Genomic DNA, 27,869 nt, shown 5'->3' on the forward strand with positions numbered 1-27,869 from the left:
AGGCGGTGGATGCCATAGGAATCAATGGGAGTCTGAAAGCAGCGAAAGCTCATGTTCGCTGCTGCCCGATATCCCATTGATTCCTATGGTAGAATGAAAGTTATGTTTACACCTAACACCCTAACATATACCCCGAGTCTAAACACCCCTAATCTGCCGCCCCCTACACCGCCGCCACCTACATTATACTTATTAACCCCTAATCTGCCGCCCTGACACCGTTGCCACCTATATAAAAGTATTAACCCCTATCCTGCCGCTCCCGGAGCCCACCGCAACTAAATAAACATATTAACTCCTAAACCGCCATCCCCCCACATCGCCATAAACTAAATTAACCTATTAATCCCTAAACCTAACAACCCGCTAACTGTACATTAAATATTAACTCATCCCTATTTTATAATAAATTTAAACTTACCTTTAGATTTAAATTAAACTATATTAAACTAATAATTAACCTATTCTAACTATTATAATAAAATTACATTAAACTAAATTAAATTTATAATTAATCTAACCTAACTGTTATACTAAAATTACATTAAACTACAAATGAAATTAACTATATTATATATTTAAACACCTAACCCTACTCAAATTATTTAATTCTACAATTAAAAATTACAAAGTTACAAAAAACTAAGTTCCACAAAAAAATAAACACTAAGTTACAAAAAATAAAAAATAAATTATCAAAGCTTTAAACTAATTACACCTAATCTAAGAGTCCTATGAAAATAACCCCCCCCCACCAAATAAAAAAACCCCTAGCCTACAATAAACTACAAATGGCCCGTAAAAGGGCCTTTTGCGGGGCATTGCCCCAAAGTAATCCGCTCTTTTTCCTGTAAAAAAAAATACAAACAACCCCCCAACAGTAAAACCCACCACCCACACAACCAACCCCCCAAATAAAACCCTAACTAAAAAACATAAGCTCCCCATTGCCCTGAAAAGGGCATTTGGATGGGCATTGCCCTTAAAAGGGCATTTAGCTCTATTGCAGCCCAAGTTCTAATCTAAAACAAAAACCCACCCAATAAACCCTTAAAAAAATCCTAACACTAACCCCAGAAGATTTACTTACAGTTTTCAAGATCCAACATCCATCCTCCAAGAACCCGGGAGAAGTCCTCAACGAAGCGGCCGAAGTCTTCATCCAAGCCCGCAAAAGTCTTCATCCAGACGACATCTTCTATCTTCATCCAGCCAGTGAGGAGCGGCTCCATCTTCAAGACATCCGACGCGGAGCATCCTCTTCCTTCCGCCGACTGCCGACGAATGAAGGTTCCTTTAAATGATGTCATCCAAGATGGTGTCCCTTAGATTCCTATTGGCTGATAGAATAATATCAGCCAATCGGAATTAAAGTAGAAAAAATCCTATTGGCTGTTGCAATCAGCCAATAGGATTGAGCTTTCATCCTATTGGCTGATCCAATAAGCCAATAGGATTGAGCTTGCATTCTATTGGCTGATTGGAATAGGTTGAAAGCTCAATCCTATTGGCTGATTGCAACAGCCAATATGATTTTTTCCACCTTAATTCCTATTGGCTGATAGAATTCTATCAGCCAATCGGAATGTAAGAGACGCCATCTTGGATGACGTAATTTAAAGGTACACTTCATTCTGGAAGAGGTAAGAAGAGGATGCTCCGTGCCGGATGTCTTGAAGATGGAGCCGCTCCGTGCCAGATAGATGAAGATAGAAGAAGCCGTCTGGATGAAGACTTCTGCCCGCTTGGATGAAGACTTCTGCCAGCTTCTCTGAGGACTTCTGACGCTTGGATGAGGATGGATGTCTGCTCTTCGAAAACTGTAAGTGGATCTTCGGGGGTTAGTGTTAGGATTTTTTAAGGGTTTATTGGGTGGGTTTTAATTTTAGGTTAGGGACTTTGGGCTGAAAAAGAGCTAAACGCCCATTAAAGGGCAATGCCCATACAAATGCCCTTTACAAGGCAATGGGGAGCTTAGTTTTTTTAGATAGGTTTTTATTTGGGGAGTTGGTTGTGTGGGTAGTGGGTTTTACTGTTAGGGGGGTGTTTTTAACTTTATTTATACTTAACAATGTTAAGTATAGGAGGAGGGGGCATGCTGCTTAGAAGCCTGTATCTCAGGCATCTAAGCAGCTACAGACCCCCAAGACCCACTGTTGGAAATGTAATCTCCTAACCTTTCCAACAGTGTAAGTATTAGGGGTCTGTAAAAAAAAAAAAAGTTAATTTTTTTTTTCAAAAATAAAAAAAATTAACGCCTAGATTTAGAGTTCTGCGTTAGCCATCAAAACCAGCGTTAGGGGGTCCTAACGCTGGTTTTGGCCACCCACTGGTATTTAGAGTCAGTCAGGAAAGGGTCTAACGCTCACTTTCCAGCCGCGACTTTTCCATACCGCAGATCCCCTTACGTCAATTGTGTATCCTATCTTTTAATGGGATCTTTCTAACGCCGGTATTTAGAGTCTTGGCTGAAGTGAGCGTTAGAAATCTAACGACAAGACTCCAGCCGCAGAAAAAAGCCAGGAGTTAAGAGCTTTCTGGGCTAACGCCGGTTCATAAAGCTCTTAAACCCTAATCTGCCGACCGCACACCGCCGCAACCTACATTATCCCTATGTACCCCTAATCTGCTGCCCCTAACACCGCTGACCCCTACATAATATTTATTACCCCCTAATCTGCCCCCCCCCAATGTCGCCGCTACCCACCTACAATTATTAACCCCTAATCTGCCGACCGGACCTCACCGCTACTATAATAAATGTATTAACCCCTAATCCGCCTCACTCCCGCCTCAAAAACCCTATAATAAATAGTATTAACTCCTAATCTGCCCTCCCTAACATCGCCGACACCTAACTTCAAGTATTAACCCCTAATCTGCCGACCGGACCTCGCGGCTACTCTAATAAATGTATTAACCCCTAAAGCTAAGTCTAACCCTAGGAAACAATGGGGCTGCGTTAAGAGCTGAACCCTGCTTTTTTGCAGGTGTTAGGTTTTTTTTCAGCTCAAACTGCCCCATTGTTTCCTATGGGGGAATCGTGCACAAGCACGTTTTTGAAGCTGGCCGCGTCCGTAAGCAACGCTGGTATTGAGAGTTGCAGTGGCGGTAAATATGCCTGTACGCTCCCTTTTTGGAGCCTAACGCAGCCCTTCTGAGAACTCTAAATACCAGCGTTGTTTAAAAGGTGCGGGGGGAAAAAAACACGCGTAGCTAACGCACTCCTTTGGCCGCAAAACTCTAAATCTAGGCGTAAAAGAAAATATTAGCACCCAGGTGGGAAATGGCTTAGCAGCCAAAGGGTTAAATAACTTGAGTAGGGTTAGGTTTTTAAATATGTAATATAGTTAATTTAATTGTTAGTTTAATTTAATTTTAGTATAATAGGGTAGGTTAATTAATAGTTTAATATAGTTTAATGTAATTGTAGTATAATAGTTAGGGTAGGTTAATTAGTAGTTTAATATAGTTTAATGTAATTTTAGAATAATAGGGTAGGTTAATTAATAGTTTAATATAGTTTAATGTAATTTTAGTATAATAGTTAGGGTAGGTTAATTAATAGTTTAATATAGTTTAATGTAATTTTAGTATAATAGGGTAGGTTAATTAATTAATAGTTTAATATAGTTTAATGTAATTGTAGTATAATAGTTAGAGTAGGTTAATTAGTAGTTTAATATAGTTTAATGTAATTGTAGTATAATAGTTAGGGTAGGTAAATTAGTAGTTTAATATAGTTTAATGTAATTTTAGTATAATAGTTAGGGTAGGTTAATTAATAGTTTAATATAGTTTATTTTAATTCTAAAAGTTAGTTTAAATTTATTATAAGATAGGGATGTTGTAATTTTAATGTAAAGTTAGCGGGTTGTTAGGTTTAGGGGTTAATAGCTTAATTTAGTTTATGGCGATGTGGGGGGCTGGCGGTTTATGGATTAATAGGTTTAGTAAGTGGCAGTGATGTGGGAGGCCAGGGGTTTAGGGGTTAATACATTTATTTAGTTGCGGAGGGGTCCGGGAGCGGCGGAATAGGGGTTAATACCTTTATTTAGTTGCAAAGGGGTCCGGGAGCGGCGGAATAGGGGTTAATACATTTATTTAGTTGTGAAGTGGTCCAGGAGCGGCGAAATAGGGGTTAATACTTTTATTTTGTTGAGGAGGGGTCCGAGAGCAGCGGAATAGGGGTTAATAACATTATGTAGGTGGCGGCGGGATCTGGGAGCGGCTGGATAGGGGTTAATATATTTTATGTAGGTGGCGGTGATGTCGGGGGCGGCAGATTAGGGGTGTTTAGACTCAGGGCTTATGTAGGGTGTTAGGTGTAAACGTTACTTTTATTTTACCATAGAAATCAATGGGATATCTGGCAGCAGCGAACATGAGCTTTCGCTGCTTTCCAACTCTTATTGATTCCTATGGCATTCATGGCCTCCAGGGCGGCGGATTGAAAATCAGGTACGCTGGGTCGGAATAGTGGCGAGCGTACCTGTTAGAAGTTTGATAAATGGCAAAAGCTGTCAGATAGTGCAGAATTTGTATTCGGAACATCTGTAATGACGTAAGCATCGATCTGTGTCGGATTGAGCCCGGCGGATCGTATGTTACGTCACAAATTTCAACTTTTGCCGGCCTGTAGACTTTGATAAATGGGGCGAATCAGGCTCACCACAATTACGCTACGGATTTCCAGCGTATTTGCGGTTGACGGCTTGATAAATATCCCTCATAGACTTAATGAGGTAGAACAGCGAGTCTCTGATTTAGAGGACGCTAACAGTCATCAAGAGCTGATCATTAAAGAACAAACTAAACACATTGTAGACATGCAACATAAACTCAATCAGCTAGATTTATAGTTTGGCGTTAGCCGTCAAAACCAGCGTTAGAGGCTCCTAACGCTGATTTTGGGCTACCGCTGGTATTTAGAGTCTTGTAGGTAAGGGTCTAACGCTCACTTTGCAGCTGAGACTTTTCCATACCGCAGATCCCCCTACGCCATTTGCGTATCCTATCTTTTCAATGGGATCTTTCTAACGCCGGTATTTAGAGTCTTGGCTGAAGTGAGCGTTAGAAATCTAACGACAAAACTCCAGCCGCAGAAAAAAGTCAGGAGTTAAGAGCTTTCTGGGCTAACGCCGGTTCATAAAGCTCTTAACTACTGTGCTCTAAAGTACACTAACACCCATAAACTACCTATGTACCCCTAAACCGAGGTCCCCCCACATCGCCGCCACTCTAATAATTTTTTTTAACCCCTAATCTGCCGACCGCACACCGCCGCCACCTACGTTATCCCTATGTACCCCTAATCTGCTGCCCCTAACACCGCCGACCCCTATATTATATTTATTAACCCCTAATCTGCTGCCACCAACGTCGCTGCTACCTTACCTACAATTATTAACCCCTAATCTGCCGACCGGACCTCACCGCTACTATAATAAAATTATTAACCCCTAATCCGCCTCACTCCCGCCTCAATAACCCTATAATAAATAGTATTAACCCCTAATCTGCCCTCCCTAACATCGCCGACACCTAACTTCAAGTATTAACCCCTAATCTGCCGACCGGACCTCACCGCTACTATAATAAATGTATTAACCCCTAAAGCTAAGTCTAACCCTAACACTAACACCCCCCTAAATTAAATATAATTTAAATCTAAAGAAATAAATTAACTCTTATTAAATAAATTATTCCTATTTAAAGCTAAATACTTACCTGTAAAATAAACCCTAATATAGCTACAATATAAATTATAATTATATTGTAGCTATTTTAGGATTTATATTTATTTTACAGGCAACTTTGTATTTATTTTAACCAGGTACAATAGCTATTAAATAGTTAAGAACTATTTAATAGCTACCTAGTTAAAATAATTACAAAATTACCTGTAAAATAAATCCTAACCTAAGTTACAATTAAACCTAACACTACACTATCAATAAATTAATTAAATAAAATGCCTACAATTAAATCTAACACTACACTATCAATAAATTAATTACATGAAATACCTACAAATAAATACAATTAAATAAACTAACTAAAGTACAAAAAATAAAAAAAAAACCAAAAGGGAAAAGACCTCACGGAAACGAGGGTGCAGAGGACGGAGCACAGCCCGCAAAAAGGCAAGATTACAGACCCTAAGTAAGGGTATCTTTAATCTATCGTCACATGCCTTATCTAATGACAAAATTCGGGTATTGGGCAAAGGTCTTTCTTTTAGTCCCACCAACAAACATAACATTTTTTCACTTTTTGTGGATCTGAACCGGTTTACCCAAAAACTGTCATTGCAAAAATATTTTGCAGAAAAGACACTGAAGAATAGTACACTGATGCCTATTCTGACAGACACTATGGGGGCCAGACTCAGTCAAGAAGTGGTTCCTGTTATTGAACCGGACACTTTTATTGACCAACTGTGTGAGGGATATATACAAATAAATCGAATTTTGTGCCCCAACTGAAAAACAATGCCCATATTGAAATTTTCAGGCAACTTGTCAGTGACGATTTTGATAAAATATCTAAAAAGATCCACAGACAAAACAATCTTTTTCCTAATGAGAAAAAAGCTATGGAAAGTCTGAAAAACAATAAATCTATTGTCATAAGACAAGCCGATAAAGGCGGAGGGGTTGTGCTTCAAGACCTAGCTGATTATTTAACAGAGGCCCGGAAAATTCTATTTGATGTTAACTACTATATGAAATTGAACTCTGATCCCACTACGAGGTTTAAATCCTCTCTTAAAGATATTGTTGATTCTGCCTTCAAAGAAGGTATACTCCACAAAAAAGAGAGGGATTTCCTGGTACCTGACGAGCCCAATTTGGCATTTTATTACCATTTGCCAAAGATACACAAAAACCCCTCATGCCCACCAGGTCGACCAATTATAGCGGGGATAGGCAGTTTAACTGACAACGTATCCTCATACGTTGATCACTTTCTGCGGAAATATGTCCGGGGTCTCGAATCTTACATTCAAGATTCCACAGACCTCCTTAAGAAATTAGAGGGACTGAATATCACACCTGACTTGGTGTGGATCACCTGTGATGTTCAGGCTCTATACTCAAATATTGCACATAATTTGGGTATGGAGGCAGTGTCTGAATTTCTGGACCAAGATTTTTATCTATCTATCAACCAGAAAGAGTTTTTACTACAGCTCATTTCTTTCATCCTGGAGCACAACTATTTTGTGTTCCAGGACAAATTTTTTCTTCAAACTAAAGGTACTGCCATGGGTACCAGGTTCGCCCCTAGTTACGCGAATTTGTTCATGGGTCATTTTGAAAACCGTTATATCTATGACTCTCATTTTGGGGCGAGCCTGGTATTCTATGGCAGATACATTGACGATTTGATTTTTATATGGAGGGGCAATGAGGAATCAGCCATATCTTTTGTGGAACACTTGAATTCCAATGACAGGGGCGTGACTTTCACTAGTTCAATGAATAATAAATCAATTGTATATTTGGACCTGAATTTAAGCTTTAATGAAGGTAAGGTGACTAGTACAACCTATTTCAAAACGGTTGACTGCAATAGTTATTTGGACTTTAAAAGTTGTCATTTCCATGTTTGGAAACAAAATGTACCATATGGTCAGTTCAAACGTATTCGCCGCAATTGCAGCACGTTATCTGACTATAATTCTCAAAGTCAGGTCTTGAAGGAACGTTTTCTGGAAAAGAACTATCCACTTAATATTATAGATAAAGGTTACAAAAGGGCTAGATTAGATGATAGGAACGGGTATTTTACAAATTTAAACAAACATTTGGGACAAGGAACTAATAACTTCAATGAAAATCCTCTTTTTATTACGCAATATAACTCTAATCATGAACTGATTAGAAATGTGCTGGCTAAACATTGGGACATTTTGACTAAGGATCCCATTCTGGGTAAGTCGATAGGTACCAAACCAAAAGTTGTCTACAGGAGAGCTCCCACTTTAAAAACCTTGCTTGCTCCCAGCAAGATAGTGAAACACAAGAGACAACCAGCTCCTATAACATCTAAACCTATTGCACCAAATTTTGGCCCTTTTAGATGTAGAGTGAGCAGATGTAAGATGTGTCATTCGATTGACACCAAACAAAAAACTTTTCGATCTACTATCACTAATAGATCTTATTCTATTATTGGACATATTTCCTGTGCATCAACTTATGTTGTATATCTTCTCACCTGCTTGTGTGGCATCCAATATGTGGGTCGAACCTGTAGGCGGTTCAGCACTAGGTGGTCTGAACATAAACGTAATATGAGGAAGAATTACAAGCACCATAGTGTCTCTAGACACTGTAACATCATACACAATGGTGACACCAATTGCTTCTCTGTGACCCCTTTAGAACATATACCTAAATCCTATATTTATAATAGGTACTTTAGATTAAGACAAAGAGAAACGTATTGGATTCACGTTTTGAAATGTATGCATCCAGATGGGCTAAATTTGTGTATTGACCTAGCAGCTTTCCATTAACTAGGGCCTATTATTAGAGCTGTCCACAGTCACCTTACTCCATCTCCATCTTATTACCTAGTCTAGTTAGCGACTGTATCTAATGTCTGCTTAAGTACCATTGATGAGTTTAGTCACATTAATAGTAGATGTATATAGGACACTAAATCCTATGGACCTGCATAATGCCCCTTTATGCCCCTCTGACTCTATGTTGGAATCTCTAGTCTTATCCCTATCCTTTATACCTTCCCATCTGATCGCCCTCTTATCCCCCTGCCCCCGCCCCTCCTTCCACTCCCCCCCCCCTCCCGTCCCTCCTCCTATTCCCCCCCCCCCCATATATATAGCCACTGTCTTATAGCCTCTCTGGCACACTGGCAGTCAATGTCGGAATTTTAATAGTACCTTTCTGGTTATTTAATACTTGTTTGATTCGAGTTTTCCCCTGATACTCAAATATTATAATGTACTGATATACATACATTGAGTCACGATTTTGTGCGATTCGATGTTTTAATCTATTAGGTTTTAGGTCGTTATAGGAATATTTAATTTTATTTTATTTTATGTATGATATGCATGCTAATGATTTCTGCATGATTAGATTAAATTTGAATAATTACTGTTGATCCAGAATGTTTTAAATGTATATTCATTTTTTAAGCATGTTATTTTTTAAGTCCATCCTCAGCTCCGGCTCCTTAGACACCTCCCTATTGATTAACATCCTATCACTAAGTTATTTTTACTTAGAGGTGTGTCAGCAGCTGGAACTCTTGTGATTTGCACAGGTGTGTTATAAATAGAGCAGGTATATCCATGTATTAGTATCAGCCTGATGAAACGACTATATGTTAAGAAACGCGTTGCTGGACGCATGTTTTTATCTGTTTATACTCAATTAATGGTTCTTTGAGTATATCACACCTGCCTGTTTTCTAATATTGTTGCCGTTAGTGCAATTTTGGTCTTGTTCCTGACTCCTCCGTGGAGGTTTGCTGTGCCGAGTTTCCATCCACCCCATTGGCTCCTCTGCTGGGTCGACTCTGACGCTGTCTGCCGAGTGACGTCTGCTGTAGCGTATCGAGCTTGCGCTTGTCTGACGGGCGACTTTTGGTTCCGTCCTGCTTGTCTGGGTACACGGTTGTACCGCCGCTCTTGTGAGTAACACTCTGTGGGGGGGGTCCGCTGCTACTGCTCTCCTTTGTTGTCTAAGACGATACTTGTCCCATGAGGCGCCTCTTCTATCTGTCTTCCACAGGTTCCCGACTAATAGCTATTGTACCTGGTTAAAATAACTACAAAGTTGCCTGTAAAATAAATATTATTCCTAAAATAGCTACAATATAATTATAATTTATATTGTAGCTATATTAGGGTTTATTTTACAGGTAAGTATTTAGCTTTAAATAGGAATAATTTATTTAATAAGAGTTAATTTATTTCGTTAGAGTTAAATTATATTTAACTTAGGGGGGTGTTAGTGTTAGGGTTAGACTTAGCTTTAGGGGTTAATACATTTATTATGGTAGCGGTGAGGTCCGGTCGGCAGATTAGGGGTTAATACTTGAAGTTAGGTGTCAGCGATGTTAGGGAGGGCAGATTAGGGGTTAATACTATTTATTATAGGGTTAGTGTGGTGGATTAGGGGTTAATGCATTTATTATAGTAGTGGTGAGGTCCGGTCGGCAGATTAGGGGTTAATTATTGTAGGTAGCTGGCGGCGACGTTGTGGGGGGCAGATTAGGGGTTAATAAATATAATATAGGGGTCGGCGGTGTTAGGGGCAGCAGATTAGGGGTACATAGGTATAATGTAGGTTGCGGCGGTGTACGAAGCGGCAGATTAGGGATTAAAAAAAATATGCAGGGGTCAGCGATAGCGGGGGCGGCAGATTAGGGGTTAATAAGTGTAAGATTAGGGGTGTTTAGACTCGGGGTACATGTTAGGGTGTTAGGTGCAGACTTAGGAAGTGTTTCCCCATAGGAAACAATGGGGCTGCGTTAAGAGCTGAACGCTGCTTTTTTGCAGGTGTTAGGTTTTTTTTCAGCTCAAACTGCCCCATTGTTTTCTATGGGGGAATCGTGCACGAGCACGTTTTTGGAGCTGGCCGCGTCCGTAAGCACCGCTGGTATTGAGAGTTGCAGTGGCGGTAAATTATGCTCTACGCTCCCTTTTTGGAGCCTAACGCAGCCCTTCTGTGAACTCTAAATACCAGCGTTGTTTAAAAGGTGCTGGGGAAAAAAAACACGTGTAGCTAACGCACCCCTTTGGCCGCAAAACTCTAAATCTAGCCGAATGAGATTGAAGATGGCGCAAGACGTAATAACGTCAGATTTATAGGTATTCCAGAAACTAACGAATATCAGGATTTACTTAAATTTATTTCTGTAACACTACCTTAAAGCCTAGGAATTTAACCTAATTTATTACCTCTCGCAGTGGAGAAGGTTCACCGAATAGGTATACAAAAAACATTACTCAACGTAACAGTCAAAATTAGATCAGTAATTGCAAAGTTTCTTAATTACCAGGATAAGCTCACCGTTTTGCACCACTACAAACAAACGGCTAGATTACGAGTTTTGCGTTAGAGGCTATGCGGTGCTAACGAGCAGTTTTCTCTCACCGCTCACTTACCTGCAGCGCTGGTATTACGGGTTTTTACAAACCCGGCGTTAAAAGACAAGAATTAAGCGTTGAGCAAAATTTTGCTCCTTACCGCACTCCAATACCAGCGCTGCTTAAGTCAGCGGTGAGCTGGTCGTACGTGCTCGTGCATGATTTCCCCATAGGAATCAACGGGGAGAGCCGGCTAAGAAAAAGTCTAACACCTGCAAAAAAGCAGCGTAAAGCTCCTTAACGCAGCCCCATTGATTCCTATGGGGAAATAAAATTTATGTCTACACCTAACACCCTTACATGAACCCCGAGTCTAAACACCCCATATCTTACACTTATTAACCCCTAATCTTTCGCCCTGACATCGCCGACACCTGCATTATATTTATTAACCCCTAATCTGCTGCTCCGGACACCGCCGCCACCTACATTATACTTATGAACCCCTAATCTGCTGCCCCCAACATCGCCGAACCCTACATTATATTTATTAACCCCTAATCTGCTGCCCCCAATGTCGCCGCCACCTACCTACATTTATTTACCCCTAATCTGCCACCCCCAATGTCGCCGCCACTATACTAAATGTATTATCCCCTAAACCTAAGTCTAACCCTAACCCTAACACCCCCTAATTTAAATATAATTTAAATAAGTCTAAATAAAATTTCTATCATTAACTAAATTATTCCTATTTAAAACTAAATACTAACCTATAAAATAAACCCTAAGCTAGCTACAATATAACTAATAGTTATTTTAACTAGGAACAATAGTTATTAAATAGTTATTAACTATTTAATAACTACCTAGCTAAAATAAATACAAAAGTACCTGTAAAATAAAACCTAACCTAAGTTACAATAACACCTAACACTACACTATAATTAAATAAATTAACTAAATTAAATACAATTAAATAAATTAAATTAGCTAAAGTACAAACCCCCCCACTAAATTACAGAAAATAATAAACAAATTATAGATATTTAAACTAATTACACCTAATCTAATAGCCCTATCAAAATAAAAAAAAGCCCCCCCAAAATAAAAAAAAACCCCTAAACTAAACTACCAATAGCCCTTTAAAAGGCCCTTTTGCGGGGCATTGCCCCAAAGTAATCAGCTCTTTTACCTGTAAAAAAAAATACAAACAACCCCCCCAGCAGTAAAACCAACCACCCACACAAACAACCCCCCAAATAAAATACTATCTAAAAAAAACTAAGCTCCCCATTGCCCTGAAAAGGGCATTTGGATGGGCATTGCCCTTAAAAGGGCAGTTAGCTCTTTTGCAGGTCCAAACCCTAACCTAAAAATAAAACCCACCCAATACACCCTTAAAAAAACCTAACACTAACCCCCTGAAGATCGACTTACAGTTCTGAAGACCGGACATCCATCCTCAAGGAAGCGGCAGAAGTCTTCATCCAACCGGGCCAAAGTCCTCAACGAAGCCGGGAGAAGTCTTCATCCAAGCCGGGTGAAGTGGTCCTCCAGACGGGCAGAAGTCTTCATCCAGACGGCATCTTCTATCTTCATCCATCCGACGTGGAGCGGATCCATCTTCAAGTCATCCGACGCGGAGCATCATCTTAATCCGACGACTACCCGACGAATGAAGGTTCCTTTAAGTGACGTCATCCAAGATGGCGTCCCTTAGATTCCGATTGGCTGATAGTATTCTTTCAGCCAATCGGAATTAAGGTAGAAAAAAATCCTATTGGCTGATGCAATCAGCCAATAGGATTGAGCTGGCATTCTATTGGCTGTTCCAATCAGCCAATAGAATGCGAGCTCAATCCTATTGGCTGATTGGATAACAAACCAGCTAGTTCTTACATATTATAGGTGTGTTGTATTTTATTTTCAATTTCTGTCCACGAGGGGGTACCTGACTTCCATAGTCTCGCAATGCAAGTTCTAGTGACAGTACAAAGGATTTTGATAAAAGTGTTGAGATGCTTGTTATATTTGGCAATATGTTCATGTAGTAGGGCCTGTTGCATTGTGAGTGCAAGTTCCTCTTCTATTAGGTGGCTAATGAAGGTGGATAATCGTGTCCATAGTGCCCTCACTTCGGTGCAATACCACCACATATGTTTATATGATCCCACCTCCCCACAACCTCTGTAGCATATATTATTGCCGAGTGGGTGCATATGAGCGGTTTTAACCGGTGTCAGGTACCATCTAAAGAGTGTCTTCATTGTGTTTTCTTTCAGGTCTCAGCAGGCCTTTGTCAGCAGATTAAAATATATCCGCTCCCACTCCTCCACCTCTCTAGATACATTCAAATCTTTTTCCCATGCTCGTATTATAGAAGATTTGGACTTGTTTGGGAAGGATTGAATAGTCAGATAGAATTTGGATACAGAGGGTTTGGTGCGACGGGAGTTGGTACTATATGCTTCTATGATGGTAGGAACCTTACTCGGGGACTGTCTCAAAAACGACCGAAGTGAGGAACCTAATTGTAAATAAAAGTACCAATGGAGTGGCAATGGCGCTATTCTCTCTTATAAATGGCAAAACGAAATCAAGTTTCTATTTTCTAATATATCTGCCACTCTGTATAACCCCTTATTCTCCCATTTCATTATCCGCATCCTCAATTCACCAGGCATTAAGTATCTTAGTGGGGTTGAGAGGGAAAATTCTGGTAGTAGGTTATTCTTTTTCACTACTGTTGCCCATTTATGTAGTGTGTGATCAAACGTGAAAGGTTTAGAGGCCATCTTGATGGATTGTGACAGTTGTGCATCCCAGAATATTGAGTCTGGTTCCCCCCATCCCCCTATCTATGCTTCCAGTATAGACCACACCACCTCTCCCAATCTCCTCAACATCAGTTTATCCTGAGCTACTCTAGCTGCTTTATAATAGTCCATTAACTTAGGTGCTCCTATACCGCCCAACGATTTATGTCTATTATGTCTTTTGAAACTCTAGCCGACTTGTTTCCTCTAATAAAGGAGATCAAATCGGTCTGCATCTTTTCCATCTCTGGTCTGACAATCTTAATAGGTAGAGCTCTGAACAAGTACAAAAGTCGTGGTAGGATATTCATTTTTACTGCAGCTAATCTGCCTAGCCAAGAGAAATTGTAACCCCTCCATTTCGATAGGTCATGTCTAATTTGCTTAAATAATGGGGTGTAATTAAATTGATATAATGAGTGGGTTTGTGTTGGAAGGTGTATTCATTTAAAGTCAAAATTTAATTCTAGCAATTTTTGAGTGTGGCGGGGGATTGCTATGGGTAGGACCTTGCATTTATCGGCATTGATCTTATATCCCAATATTCTCGAGAGGAAATCTAGGACCCCATACAGATTAGGGAGAGATAGAAGTGGCTTGGTAACAGTTAGCATTATGTCATCCGCGAAAAGGGCCAGTTTGTATTCCAATTTTGCTATCTTGACTCCCGCAATATCAGGGTGTGTTCTAATCCTTGTTGCAATACAAAGGGCAAATAAGAGTGGCGAGAGAGGGCAACCTTGCCTCGTGCCATTCAGTATAGGGAAGGTTTTGGACTTATAGCCAGCAGAGGCCACCTGGGCCCCGGGGGATGAGTATATCGCCTGCAAGACGGTCATAAATGAACCGTTGAAACCCATTTTCTGCAGTGTTATGGACATATACTTCCAATCAATTCTATCAAACACCTTCTCTGCATCCAAATAGAGGAGCAAAGAAGGCATTCCTGATCTATCCAGGTAATGTATCAGGTTAGTCATTCTTCGGCTGTTATCCGAGGCTTCCCTGTCCATTATAAAACCCACCTCATCCGGGTGTACTAAGTGGGGCAAGAGTAACTTTTGGCTATTAGCCATAATCTTCATGAAGATTTTCAGGTCCTGATTGATCAATGAGATCGGGCGGTAATTTTGGCATAATTTATGGTTTTTCCCTGGTTTGGGAATCACTACAATCTTAGACCTAGATTTGGAGTTTGGCGTTAGCCGTGAAAACCAGCGTTAGAGGCTCCTAACGCTGGTTTTAGGCTACCGCCGGTATTTGGAGTCACTCAAAATAGGGTCTAACGCTCACTTTTCAGCCGCGACTTTTCCATACCGCAGATCCCCTTACGTAAATTGCGTATCCTATCTTTTCAATGGGATCTTTCTAACTCCGGTATTTCGAGTCGTTTCTGAAGTGAGCGTTAGACATCTAACGACAAAACTCCAGCCGCAGGAAAAAAGTCAGTAGTTAAGAGCTTTCTGGGCTAACGCCGGTTTATAAAGCTCTTAACTACTGTACTCTAAAGTACACTAACACCCATAAACTACCTATGTACCCCTAAACCGAGACCCCCCCACATCGCCGACACTCGAATACATTTTTTAACTCCTAATCTGCCGACCGCCACCTACGTTATCCTTATGTACCCCTAATCTGCTGCCCCTAACACCGCCGACCCCTGTATTATATTTATTAACCCCTAATCTGCCCCCCTCAACGTCGCCTCCACCTGCCTACACTTATTAACCCCTAATCTGCCGACCGCAAAGCGCCGCCACCTACGTTATCCTTATGTACCCCTAATCTGCTGCCCCTAACACCGCCGACCCCTGTATTATATTTATTAACCCCTAATCTGCCCCCCTCAACGTCGCCTCCACCTGCCTACACTTATTAACCCCTAATCTGCCGAGCGGACCTGAGCGCTACTATAATAAAGTTATTAACCCCTAATCCGCCTCACTAACCCTATAATAAATAGTATTAACCCCTAATCTGCCCTCCCTAACATCGCCGACACCTAACTTCAATTATTAACCCCTAATCTGCCGACCGGAGCTCACCGCTATTCTAATAAATGTATTAACCCCTAAAGCTAAGTCTAACCCTAACACTAACACCCCCCTAAGTTAAATATAATTTAAATCTAACAAAATTAATTATCTCTTATTAAATAAATTATTCCTATTTAAAGCTAAATACTTACCTGTAAAATAAATCCTAATATAGCTACGATATAAATTATAATTATATTATAGCTATTTTAGGATTAATATTTATTTTACAGGTAACTTTGTATTTATTTTAACCAGGTACAATAGCTATTAAATAGTTAAGAACTATTTAATAGCTAAAATAGTTAAAATAATTACAAATTTACCTGTAAAAGAAATCCTAACCTAAGTTACAATTAAGCCTAACACTATACTATCAATAAATTAATTAAATAAACTACCTACAATTACCTACAATTAACCTAACACTACACTATCAATAAATTAATTAAATACAATTCCTACAAATAAATACAATTAAATAAACTTGCTAAAGTACAAAAAATAAAAAAGAACTAAGTTACAAAAAATAAAAAAATATTTACAAACATAAGAAAAATATTACAACAATTTTAAACTAATTACACCTACTCTAAGCCCCCTAATAAAATAACAAAGCCCCCCAAAATAAAAAAATGCCCTACCCTATTCTAAATAACTAAAGTTCAAAGCTCTTTTACCTTACCAGCCCTGAACAGGGCCCTTTGCGGGGCATGCCCCAAGAAGTTCAGCTCTTTTGCCTGTAAAAGAAAAAATACAATACCCAAGCCCCCCAACATTACAACCCACCACCCACATACCCCTAATCTAACCCAAACCCCCCTTAAATAAACCTAACACTAAGCCCCTGAAGATCTTCCTACCTTATCTTCACCTCACCGGGTTCAACGATCTGTCCAGAAGAGCTCCTCCGATGTCCTGATCCAAGCCCAAGCGGGGGGCTGAAGAGGTCCATGATCCGGATGAAGTCTTCATCCAAGCGGGAGCTGAAGAGGTCCATGATCCGGATGAAGTCTTCTATCAACGGCATCTTCAATCTTCTTTCTTCCGGATCCATCTTGCAGACCTCCGACGCGGAACATCCTGCTGGCCCGACGGACTAACGACGAATGACGGTTCCTTTAAGGGACGTCATCCAAGATGGCGTCCCTCGAATTCTGATTGGCTGATAGGATTCTATCAGCCATTCGGAATTAAGGTAGGAATATTCTGATTGGCTGATGGAATCAGCCAATCAGAATCAAGTTCAATCCGATTGGCTGATCCAATCAGCCAATCAGATTGAGCTCGCAATCTATTGGCTGTTCCGATCAGCCAATAGAATGCGAGCTCAATCTGATTGGCTGATTGGATCAGCCAATCGGATTGAACTTGATTCTGATTGGCTGATTCCATCAGCCAATCAGAATATTCCTACCTTAATTCCGATTGGCTGATAGAATCCTATCAGCCAATCGGAATTCGAGGGACGCCATCTTGGATGACGTCCCTTAAAGGAACCGTCATTCGTCGTTAGTCCGTCGGGCCAGCAGGATGTTCCGCGTCGGAGGTCTGCAAGATGGATCCGGAAGAAAGAAGATTGAAGATGCCGTTGATAGAAGACTTCATCCGGATCATGGACCTCTTCAGCTCCCGCTTGGATGAAGACTTCATCTGGATCATGGACCTCTTCAGCCCCCCGCTTGGGCTTGGATCAGGACATCGGAGGAGCTCTTCTGGACAGATCGTTGAACCCGGTGAGGTGAAGATAAGGTAGGAAGATCTTCAGGGGCTTAGTGTTAGGTTTATTTAAGGGGGGTTTGGGTTAGATTAGGGGTATGTGGGTGGTGGGTTGTAATGTTGGGGGGCTTGGGTATTGTATTTTTTCTTTTACAGGCAAAAGAGCTGAACTTCTTGGGGCATGCCCCGCAAAGGGCCCTGTTCAGGGCTGGTAAGGTAAAAGAGCTTTGAACTTTAGTTATTTAGAATAGGGTAGGGCATTTTTTTATTTTGGGGGGCTTTGTTATTTTATTAGGGGGCTTAGAGTAGGTGTAATTAGTTTAAAATTGTTGTAATATTTTTCTTATGTTTGTAAATATTTTTTTATTTTTTGTAACTTAGTTCTTTTTTATTTTTTGTACTTTAGCAAGTTTATTTAATTGTATTTATTTGTAGGAATTGTATTTAATTAATTTATTGATAGTGTAGTGTTAGGTTAATTGTAGGTAATTGTAGGTAGTTTATTTAATTAATTTATTGATAGTATAGTGTTAGGTTTAATTGTAACTTAGGTTAGGATTTCTTTTACAGGTAAATTTGTAATTATTTTAACTATTTTAGCTATTAAATAGTTCTTAACTATTTAATAGCTATTGTACCTGGTTAAAATAAATACAAAGTTACCTGTAAAATAAATATTAATCCTAAAATAGCTATAATATAATTATAATTTATATTGTAGCTATATTAGGATTTATTTTACAGGTAAGTATTTAGCTTTAAATAGGAATAATTTATTTAATAAGAGATAATTAATTTCGTTAGATTTAAATTATATTTAATTTAGGGGGGTGTTAGTGTTAGGGTTAGACTTAGCTTTAGGGGTTAATACATTTATTAGAATAGCGGCGAGATTGGGTCGGCAGATTAGGGGTTAATAATTGAAGTTAGGTGTCGGCGATGTTAGGGAGGGCAGATTAGGGGTTAATACTATTTATTATAGGGTTAGTGAGGCGGATTAGGGGTTAATAACTTTATTATAGTAGCGGTGCGGTCCGGTCGGCAGATTAGGGGTTAATAAGTGTAGGCAGGTGGAGGCGACGTTGTGGGGGGCAGATTAGGGGTTAATAAATATAATATAGGGGTCGGCGATGTTAGGGCAGCAGATTAGGGGTACATAGGGATAATGTAAGTAGCGGCGGTTTACGGAGCGGCAGATTAGGGGTTAATAATAATATGTAGGGGTCAGCGATAGCTGGGGCGGCAGATTAGGGGTTAATAAGTGTAAGGCTAGGGGTGTTTAGACTCGGGGTACATGTTATGGTGTTAGGTGCAGACGTAGAAGTGTTTCCCCATAGCAAACAATGGGGCTGCGTTAAGAGCTGAACGCGGCTTTTTTGCAGGTGTTAGGTTTTTTTTCAGCTCAAACAGCCCCATTGTTTCCTATGGGGGAATCGTGCACGAGCACGTTTTTGAGGCTGGCCGCTTGCGTAAGCAACTCTGGTATCGAGAGTTGAAGCTGCGTTAAAAATGCTCTACGCTCCTTTTTTGGAGCCTAACGCAGCCTTTTTGTGGACTCTCAATACCAGAGTTATTTTTATGGTGCGGCCAGAAAAAAGCCGGCGTTATTTTTTCGGGTCGTTACCGACAAAACTCCAAATCTAGCCGTTAGCATGCAACAATTCCGATGGTATGGGATTGCCTTCCATTATATGATTGCATAGTTTTGTAAGGTGGGGACTAATGTAGATTTAAACAATTTATAATATTTCCCCGGAAATCCATCTGGCCCCGCTGCCTTGCCTGGTTTAAGATCTTTAACCGCCCCCAATACCTCCATGCCAGGGGTGTATTAAGGCATAGGCCAACAAGGCCGGTGCCTAGGGCAGCAGATTTTTAAGGGGCAGCAGAATTTTGAGTCCCTAGGGCCACTCTACTGAACTCAGGGCCAGGTGGCTAAATCAACCAATTACTAATGACTTAAATGGCTGGCCCGGCTATTGCTATCCTATGGGATTGTATGTGGGTGCGCCCTGTTTGTCCATCTGTCATACATGCAAAGAATAAGTATTTATTGCTGAATCTACACAACTATGTGACTTAAAACACAACTGAAAATATGTTGTATGCATTTAATACATTCAGAAACAATACAAGTATATACTTTATTATGATTGTATCATGTGACTTTATCCCCTAGGATACAATTCCTAAACCTATCATAACTACTGTTGTATTTTTTAAGTACTTTTAAAGGCCAGTTTGTATATTCATTACATATTTATCCAAGCAGATATTTTGCTTAGAATAACTGTCAATCACCAAAGAAGATGTTTAAGAATAAACAACTACCTGCTGACAAACTATCATACAGTGAAGGATATTTTTTTCTGATATAAACACTTTAATCATCTGACTTGCAAAATAATGTCTTAAAATATATATATATATATATGTATATGTATATATATATATATATATATATATATATACTGTATATATATATATATATATATATATATATATATATATATGTGTGTGTGTGTGTGTGACCAGAGTGAATGCAAGCCCTGGTGAACACCTACTTAAAAAGACATTATTTTTTTAATTTTTTACACCCTGCCCCAAAAGTATTATGTCTAAAAAATTGCCTTAAACCTGGGGTGGGGTGGGGGGTGGGGGGGCAGCAGAATTTTGAGTGCCTAGGGCAGCACAAAACCTAAATACGCCCCTGCTCCATGCAAGATACTGGTGCATTGAGAGTCTCTTTTTGTTCCTTAGATAAAGTTTTAATAGGGGTTTGTGCAAAGAAGTCATTGGTAAGGGTTTCAGTTTCAGCCAAATGAATTACTTTTTTCCCATCATATAAATTCCCGTAGTAAGTGGCAAACGTGTCTACAATGTCTTGTGGGTGTGAAGTCGTAGTCCCCTGGGCTGTTTCAATCAAGGGTATAGCCGAAGCCCTACATCGTTCTCTGATCTTGTGGGCCATATATTTGTCTGGTTTATTAGCAAATACAAACTATTGTGCCCTTAATCTCCGAATAGCTCTAGTTGCTTGCAGATTAAGCAGCAACGCTAGTGTGTTTTTTTTGGTTTGTAAAGTGTGAAGAGTCGAATTTTGTCTTGTTAGCCTATGTTGCCTCTCTAGACTCTCTATTTCCTTATAAAGCTGCTCTAATTGGCTTTTAAGCTTTTTAGTCTGTAATGCTTTTTTTTTTTTATAAGTAGCCCCCTAACTACCACCTTGTGTGCTGCCCATGTATTGATTGGGTTGAGCGTAGTGTCCGTGTTGATTCTCCAGTATTCAGTCAATGCCTTTAAAGTGGTGTTGTATGCTATAGGGGATATAAGATAAGTTGAGTTGAATGTCCATGATTTATCTCTATGGGGGTCCCTTAGCCCATCCAGGTGGAGGGTGAGAATAGAGTGGTCCGACCACACACAAGCGTGTATTCTAGAGCTTCTCAATAAGTGTTGAAGAACTTGGCTGGTATATATGTAATCTAGCCTCACATACGATTTATGTGCAGCGGAGTAGAATGTGGGGTCTGTAGTTACCCCATATAATGTATACCATGTGTCAATTAGGGAGTGAGACAATAAGGAGTCTTGTATTGATTTAATCAGCCTGTTCTGTCTGAGGTTTTTGTTAATTAATGATTTGTTAGGGGCTGGAGTAATTGGGGTCATTGTAATATTGAAGTCTCCCGCTAAAATAATTTTGGTCTGTGACCACTGTGTCATTAGTTGGGAGATATGCCTAAATAAAGTATGCTGGTTTTCATTGGGTGCATAGATATTCCATAGTAAGACCTCTATGTCTGAAATTCGACCTTTAACAATAAGGTATCTACCCTCTGGGTCTGTGATAGTGTGCTCATGTTTGAAACTGATGGAGGAATAAATTAAGATTGAGACTCCTCTCTTTTTAGTGGGTGCGGTAGCATGGAAGTGTGTGGTAAATTGTTTTGCCCAGTATTTAGGGATATTAGCTTTAAGTAGATGGGTTTCTTCTAAGGATAAGATGTTGGCTTGTAGGGATGTGTATTGAGACATCGCCATCTTACGTTTGATATCTGTGTTTAGTCCTCTAACATTGTGGGAGATTAATTGTATCCTAGGGAACATAGGCATAGTATGTTCTGGTTGTGGTTAGTGTAGCTTTAGTCACCTGCTGGAATCGGGTCTTACCTCTCACCTGGGGTCTCGGTATAATGTGGCTGCTAGTGTCTATAAGCATAGCGGAGTTGTCACTAAGAAGGAGTAAAAAACTGGGAAAACAATAACATGTTAGGTAAAAACAAGCATTCAACAGGTTCCCAACCTTGGGACAACTGAACTTAAAAAAACATTGTGTCACTTGATGAATACTCAATATTCAACACAGTAGGGGGTTACTGGCCCTCCATAGGTTTGAAGCTGATCTAAACCACACGGTGCCTCAATCAGTTATCTGAAAAACAGAATCCTATGTGGTTTTTTAGTCTATTATAGTTTGTGAACTCTTAGGTATTCAATTCTCGATAGTCCATGGGCAGGGCCATAGCCTAGGCCCTCTCTGTCCTTTCGGGCCCTGTGAATGGTCCAGGGGTGATTAACATTCTCTTCCTTTTTCACTAAAGGGATTATAAAGGTGTATTAAGTCCCATTGTCTCTGCCTGCCCTTGTTTTTTGTCTTTTGTAGATGATCTTGTGCCATTTTGTCTGTTCCGCTGGTTGTTCCGGAGTGCTTCTGGTTAAAGAGGGTGATTCCATTGGAGGTAATGGTGGGGTCTCCAGTCCCAAGACTTTGCAGATTTCCGGGATATCTTCCGGCTCTTTGATGGTGATCAGCTTGGAGTCCTTTGTGATGATGAGGGCAAAGGGGAATCCCTATTTGTATTGTATCTGCTGTTTCCGTAGGAGTGTTGTCAGGGGTCTAAGGGCCCCTCTCCACTGCAGAGTCCTGAGGCTCAGGTCCTGATAAAATTGGATCACATTGCCCTGGAATTTGAAGGTGGGGTTCTTTCTGGAGGCCTGTAAGATCTTTTCTTTGTCTGGGAAGAAAGTTAACCTTATCACCACATCTTCGGCTTAGCCTTCAGTGCACGGTGAGCTCTCTCAATGTGAAAAATGTAGTTAGTTGGTGTTCCCATGATCTGGCTGAACAGTTGGGAGATATAAGATGGTAAATCCTTGTTAGTCACTTCCTCAGGAACTCCCTTTAGTCGAATGTTGTTCCTCCTGCTCCTGTTCTCTAGATCCTCTAGTTTTTCCTGAAGATACAGCAGGGTTTGTTGTTGAGAGGAGACTGTTTGAGTGACTTCATCTATATTTTCTACCATGGTATCTTTTTGATCTTCTAGGATTTCAATTATGTTCCCCATATCAACCAGGTCCGATTTTATCTCAGATAGGCTACTGGTAACCGATGTGTGTATAGAATCAATCTTTTCCCAGAGTTTTTTCAAAATTATCAGCCATATCTTTTTTAGAAACTAGAATCTGAAGGTCTGCTTTTGTTAAAGGAGTGTTATCTTCAGGTCGCTGTTGAGATTCATTATCCAAATCTTCTTCTATGTCGATTTCTTTAGTTGTCTTATCTGATTGAGAAGGATTAAAGAAAGTGGACATTGTTGTGGTTTTTAAAGACTTATCTCCCTTCACTGATCTTCTGGAGGCCATGTCCCAATCTATGGCTCGCCTTGCCTCGTTTATTTATAAGAGAGTCGCCTCTGTACCTGACTTGGGTATTAGAGGTGTATACACGGTTATTCCCCACCAGATTTAGCACTCAAAGATGTATATGAAATCAAAAAGTTCCCTGAAGCTAATTCACCTGCGTTGGCACATAATATAACAGCAAAGAGCAGCGAGAGGATTTGTTATATCATCTGGGCATTAGGGAGAGGTGTGTGTTCACATATCTCTTGTGGTGGAGTAAGTCAGGTCACCCTGTCCTTTTAAACTGTGTATCTACATTTCAACTTATATGGGTAAGGATCGTATCCGACCGAGTTTCCACAATACTTGGAAGACAGATAAGTGTCTCTAATGGTGATGTGAAGGTTGTATTTAAGAAATCAGGCTTACCACAGTATTCCACTCGCAATAGAAAAGTGCCCCTAGTATACTTGTCTGCTTTTGAGGTATTTATCTATGGTTGCCTATCCGTTAAAGCTGCAAGCATGAGTGTTTGGTGATCTCTTTATTGCTTGCTCTCCTGCTGAGCCCAAATTATGCTTTACCAATTTTTCTATGATGTAGTCTCTTTGGGTTCTGTGGGGCCCTGAGTTTTGCTGTTAATACATTGGAAGAGGCCTTTGGTAGGATTGCAGACCTTTCACCACCTTATATGGCTTAATAACATAATGGGGTATACCATAAAGGGTGAGCTGTGATTTGTAAGTAAATTAAATTAACCCTTGTATCTTTTGTTATTATTAAGTGTCTATTGGTCCCCCTTCTAGTCAAGGGATTTCTTCCCCCTCTGGAGGCCTTATGTCGCCATATACTGTAAGCAGTATAATTCCAACTCGAAAAGGAATTTTTAAAGGGGCCTGATGCAGCAATAGTCGCAATAGATGCAGAGAAAGCCTTTGACTCCATTACCTGAGACCACCTGTTCACAGTGTTTTCTAGGTTTGGAGTCGAGAGCCCCTTCTCTAATTTTATGCATATAATTTATAAACAACCCAATGCTGCTATAATTATTAATGATAGGCCTTCAACTAGTTTCAGTTATACAGAGGAGCAAGGCAAGGCTGCCCTTTGCGCCAAGGGGAGGATTTGCGCCAAGGGGAGCACAGGTGAGATCCGGACCGGCATCAGGAAAGACAGGGCGTGCGGCAATGACGTCATCGCCGTGCACCTGAAGCAACAGCCGCGTCCATAGCAACAGATCGACGGCCAGAACCGGAGACAGAGTAGCGGCATGACAGTTATTGTGTCAAGAACGCATTTCAGAACATATTGGAGGTTTTTGAACATAGTTGCATGACATGGCATTTGAAAAAAATATTACAATGATATAAAATGAATAGTTAGATTTATTTGAGGTTATGGCTCCTATTTAACAAAGGTCTGTCGGACCTGATCCGATAGTGCGGATCAGGTCCGACGAACCTCGCTAAATGCGGAGAGCAATACACTCTCCATATTCAGCAGTGCACCCGCAGCTCTTGTGAACTGCTAGTGCAACGCCGCCCGTGCAGATTGGCCTCCAGTAGGGGGTGTCAATCAACCCGATCGTACTCAACTGGGTTGAATTGCGGCGATGTCTGTCCTCCTGCTCAGAGCAGGCGGACAGGTTAGGGATCAGCAATCTTTAGACCGCTGCTTCATAACTGGTGTTTATGGCGAGCCTGTAGGCTCGCCAGAAACACGAGCCCTCAAGCTCCGTCCGGAGCTTGATAAATGGGCCCCTATAACTCACAATACATACTTTACAATTATGTGGATTTTATGTGGGGTGCTTTACTATTTAAAGCATTTTATTGTTAGAATGGATACATTTAGAGATCTTATACAAAGGTATACATTATTTTTTGAGTAAGTAAGTTACTACTTTTTAAGTGTAGTTACTCTTTACTTATTAAATGGTCAGGTTAATGCTCTAATTTGTTGCAGCATGCTAAAGGCGGTTAAGCACATAGCCAAAGTTCTACTCAGGAGCCATATTGCAGCTCCTCAGTAACACACAGCTTCTGAGCTGGTTATGAGCTACTTATCACTAATCACCAGTGCTACATTTGAGTCTACCTTTTATAAAACAACATTAGGTTTTAATGCACCCCAACATATGCATTCACTTTCCATAAAATATTGTTGACTAAGTTCCTAATTTTTCTGTTCTCTTGACAGACTCGAACAGCTGTAAACCGAGGGGACATTGCACAGGCGCAGGAATCTTCTCGCAAAGCTCGCTCACTTGTCCTCTTCAGCCTACTTTTTGGGGTCTTCCTCTCTGTTAGCTGGGTTATATATGTAGTGGTGGTGATATTTTTGTGAAAAAGCAACTATCAACAAGTAACACGACACAATTCACTAAGGCATCTCTCCAGCATGACTATCTTAACCATCATCACCAATCTTACTAGCATTTCCACCCTCACCAACATCACTAGAATCTTTAGCTTCACTACCCTCTTCAGTGCCTCCAGCTTCACCAACCTTATCAATTTCTCCAGCATCACCAACTGTATCAGTAGCTCCACCTTCAACAACATTATCAGTCTTTCCAGCTTCACTAACCTTATCAGTCTCTTCAGCTTCACCAATATTATTAGTGTCTCCACCTTCGCCAACCTTATCAGTTTCTCCAATATCCCCAACCTTATCCGTGTCTCCACTTCAGCCAACCTTATCAGTCTCTCCACCTTCACCAACCTTATCAATCTCTCCAGCTTCACTAACCATATCAGTTTCTCCAATATCCCCAACCTTATCAGTGTCTTCACTCCAGCAAACCTTATCAGTCTCACCATCCTCACTGTTTCTATCACCGTATCAGTGTCTTGTCTATCAACCTCATCAGTCTTTCGAGCTTTACCAAACTTATTAGTGTTTCCACCTTTACCAACCTTATAAGTATCTCTAGCTTTTCCAACCATAGCAGTATCTCCACCTTCACCAACCATATTCGTTTATCCAATATCCCCAACCTTATCAGTCTCTCCAGCTTCACCAACATTATCAACCTTCCACTTATCAGTCTCTCCATCTTCACCAACCTCATCAGTCTCTCCATCTTCACCAATCTCATCAGTCTCTCCAAATTCAAAATCTTATTAATGACTCCACCTTTTCCAACTTTATCAGTCTCTCCAGCTTCACTAACCTAATCAGTGTCTTCCTCTTCACCAACCTCACTAGCTTTTCCATATTCAAATACCTCTGTCTCCAACTTTCACTAATGTTATCAGTCTCTCCACCTTCTCCACCTTTATCAACCAGGCCTGGACTGGGCCGGCTCTTATGTGAGCCTTGCTGTTCTATACCACCCTCTCTTAATATGGGTAACAATAGGAACATTGTTACAGTCTGCCTATTTATTAAATCAGAAAGTACGTATTCTGTCTGACTTTTAAGCAGAGGCGCTGCAGGATGAGAAATCTGGTGTATTACGGCTGCCTTGCTGACAGAGGTCTTACTGATTTGGGCTGTTCTGCCTTTAAATGCCTGGGTCTATTTTTGGTCCCAGTCTAGTCATCAACATTATCAGTTATTTACCTTCACCAACCCTCTTGGTCTATCCAACTTCACCACCCTTATTAGTGTCTCAACCTTCACCAACCTTATCAGTCTCTCCAACTTCACCAACCTTATTAGTGTCTCCACCCTCACCAACCTTATCAGTCTCTCCAACTTCACCAACCTTATTAGTGTCTCAACCTTCACCAACCTTATCAGTCTCTCCAACTTCACCAACCTTATTAGTGTCTCCACCTTCACCAAACTTATCAGTTACTTCAATTTCACAAACCTGTCTTTCCAACTTCACAACCTTATTAATGACTCCATCTGACTTTCCAACTTCACAACCTTATCAATGACTCCAGCTTCAATAACCTAATTAGTGTCTTCCTCTTCATAAACCTCATTAGCTTTTTCATGTTTAACAACTTCTGTCTCCAACTTCACCAATATTATCAGTCTCTCCACCTTCACCAACCTTATCAACTTCTCCAGCTTCACCAACCTTATCAATGTCACTCTCCCTCCTTTTCCCAACTTCATCAGTCTCTCCATCTTCACCAACCTCACCACAATCTCCAGGTTCACTAACCTTCACTAAAGCTCACTCATCTCTCTAGTCTTCATTGAATCAGCTGCATAGAATAACATGGCAAGTGTGAAGCTGGAGAGAACTGGTAATGAATTTTGCCCTCTGTCCTTTCCAAAGACCTAATAAATTGCAGTAGATAGCTGCGTTAAACTGACTGCTGGATTTATTAATAAAGAGAACGGGACATTATAAATGATTTCATAGCTAATTCTGCTGATTTATTATATATTAAACTTGCAATATGTATATTTATGTATACAGAGAACATTTATGATAAAAATAAATATATACATTTACTTGTCGCTGCATTTCTCTTATTATGGTGTCACAGTGGAAATTATAGTATTAACCCTTCCCAGAGCACTGCACAACTGAAAGGGATGTCTTAAAAAATGCTGTAAGCATTGATGGCTGTAAAGAAATAATGTGGATAAAATCTAATCATAAATAAATTCAGTAGTTAGCCATGAGTA

General features: G+C 40.3%; 1 protein-coding gene across 1 annotated transcript in view; it reads left to right on the forward strand.

Moving 5' to 3' along the window:
* Positions 1 to 27,692, forward strand: part of PRRT1B (proline rich transmembrane protein 1B) — a 169,459-nt gene extending 141,767 nt beyond the window's left edge. Inside the window, exon 4 of the mRNA XM_053696240.1 lies at positions 25,473 to 27,692. Coding sequence (XP_053552215.1) covers positions 25,473 to 25,619 — 147 coding nt within the window. The 3' untranslated portion in view covers positions 25,620 to 27,692. The remainder of the gene's footprint in view (positions 1 to 25,472) is intronic.
* The last annotated feature ends 177 nt before the right edge of the window (positions 27,693 to 27,869 follow it).

This window comes from Bombina bombina, chromosome 12, assembly GCF_027579735.1.
Source record: "Bombina bombina isolate aBomBom1 chromosome 12, aBomBom1.pri, whole genome shotgun sequence".
NCBI classification, from domain to species: Eukaryota; Metazoa; Chordata; class Amphibia; order Anura; family Bombinatoridae; genus Bombina; species Bombina bombina.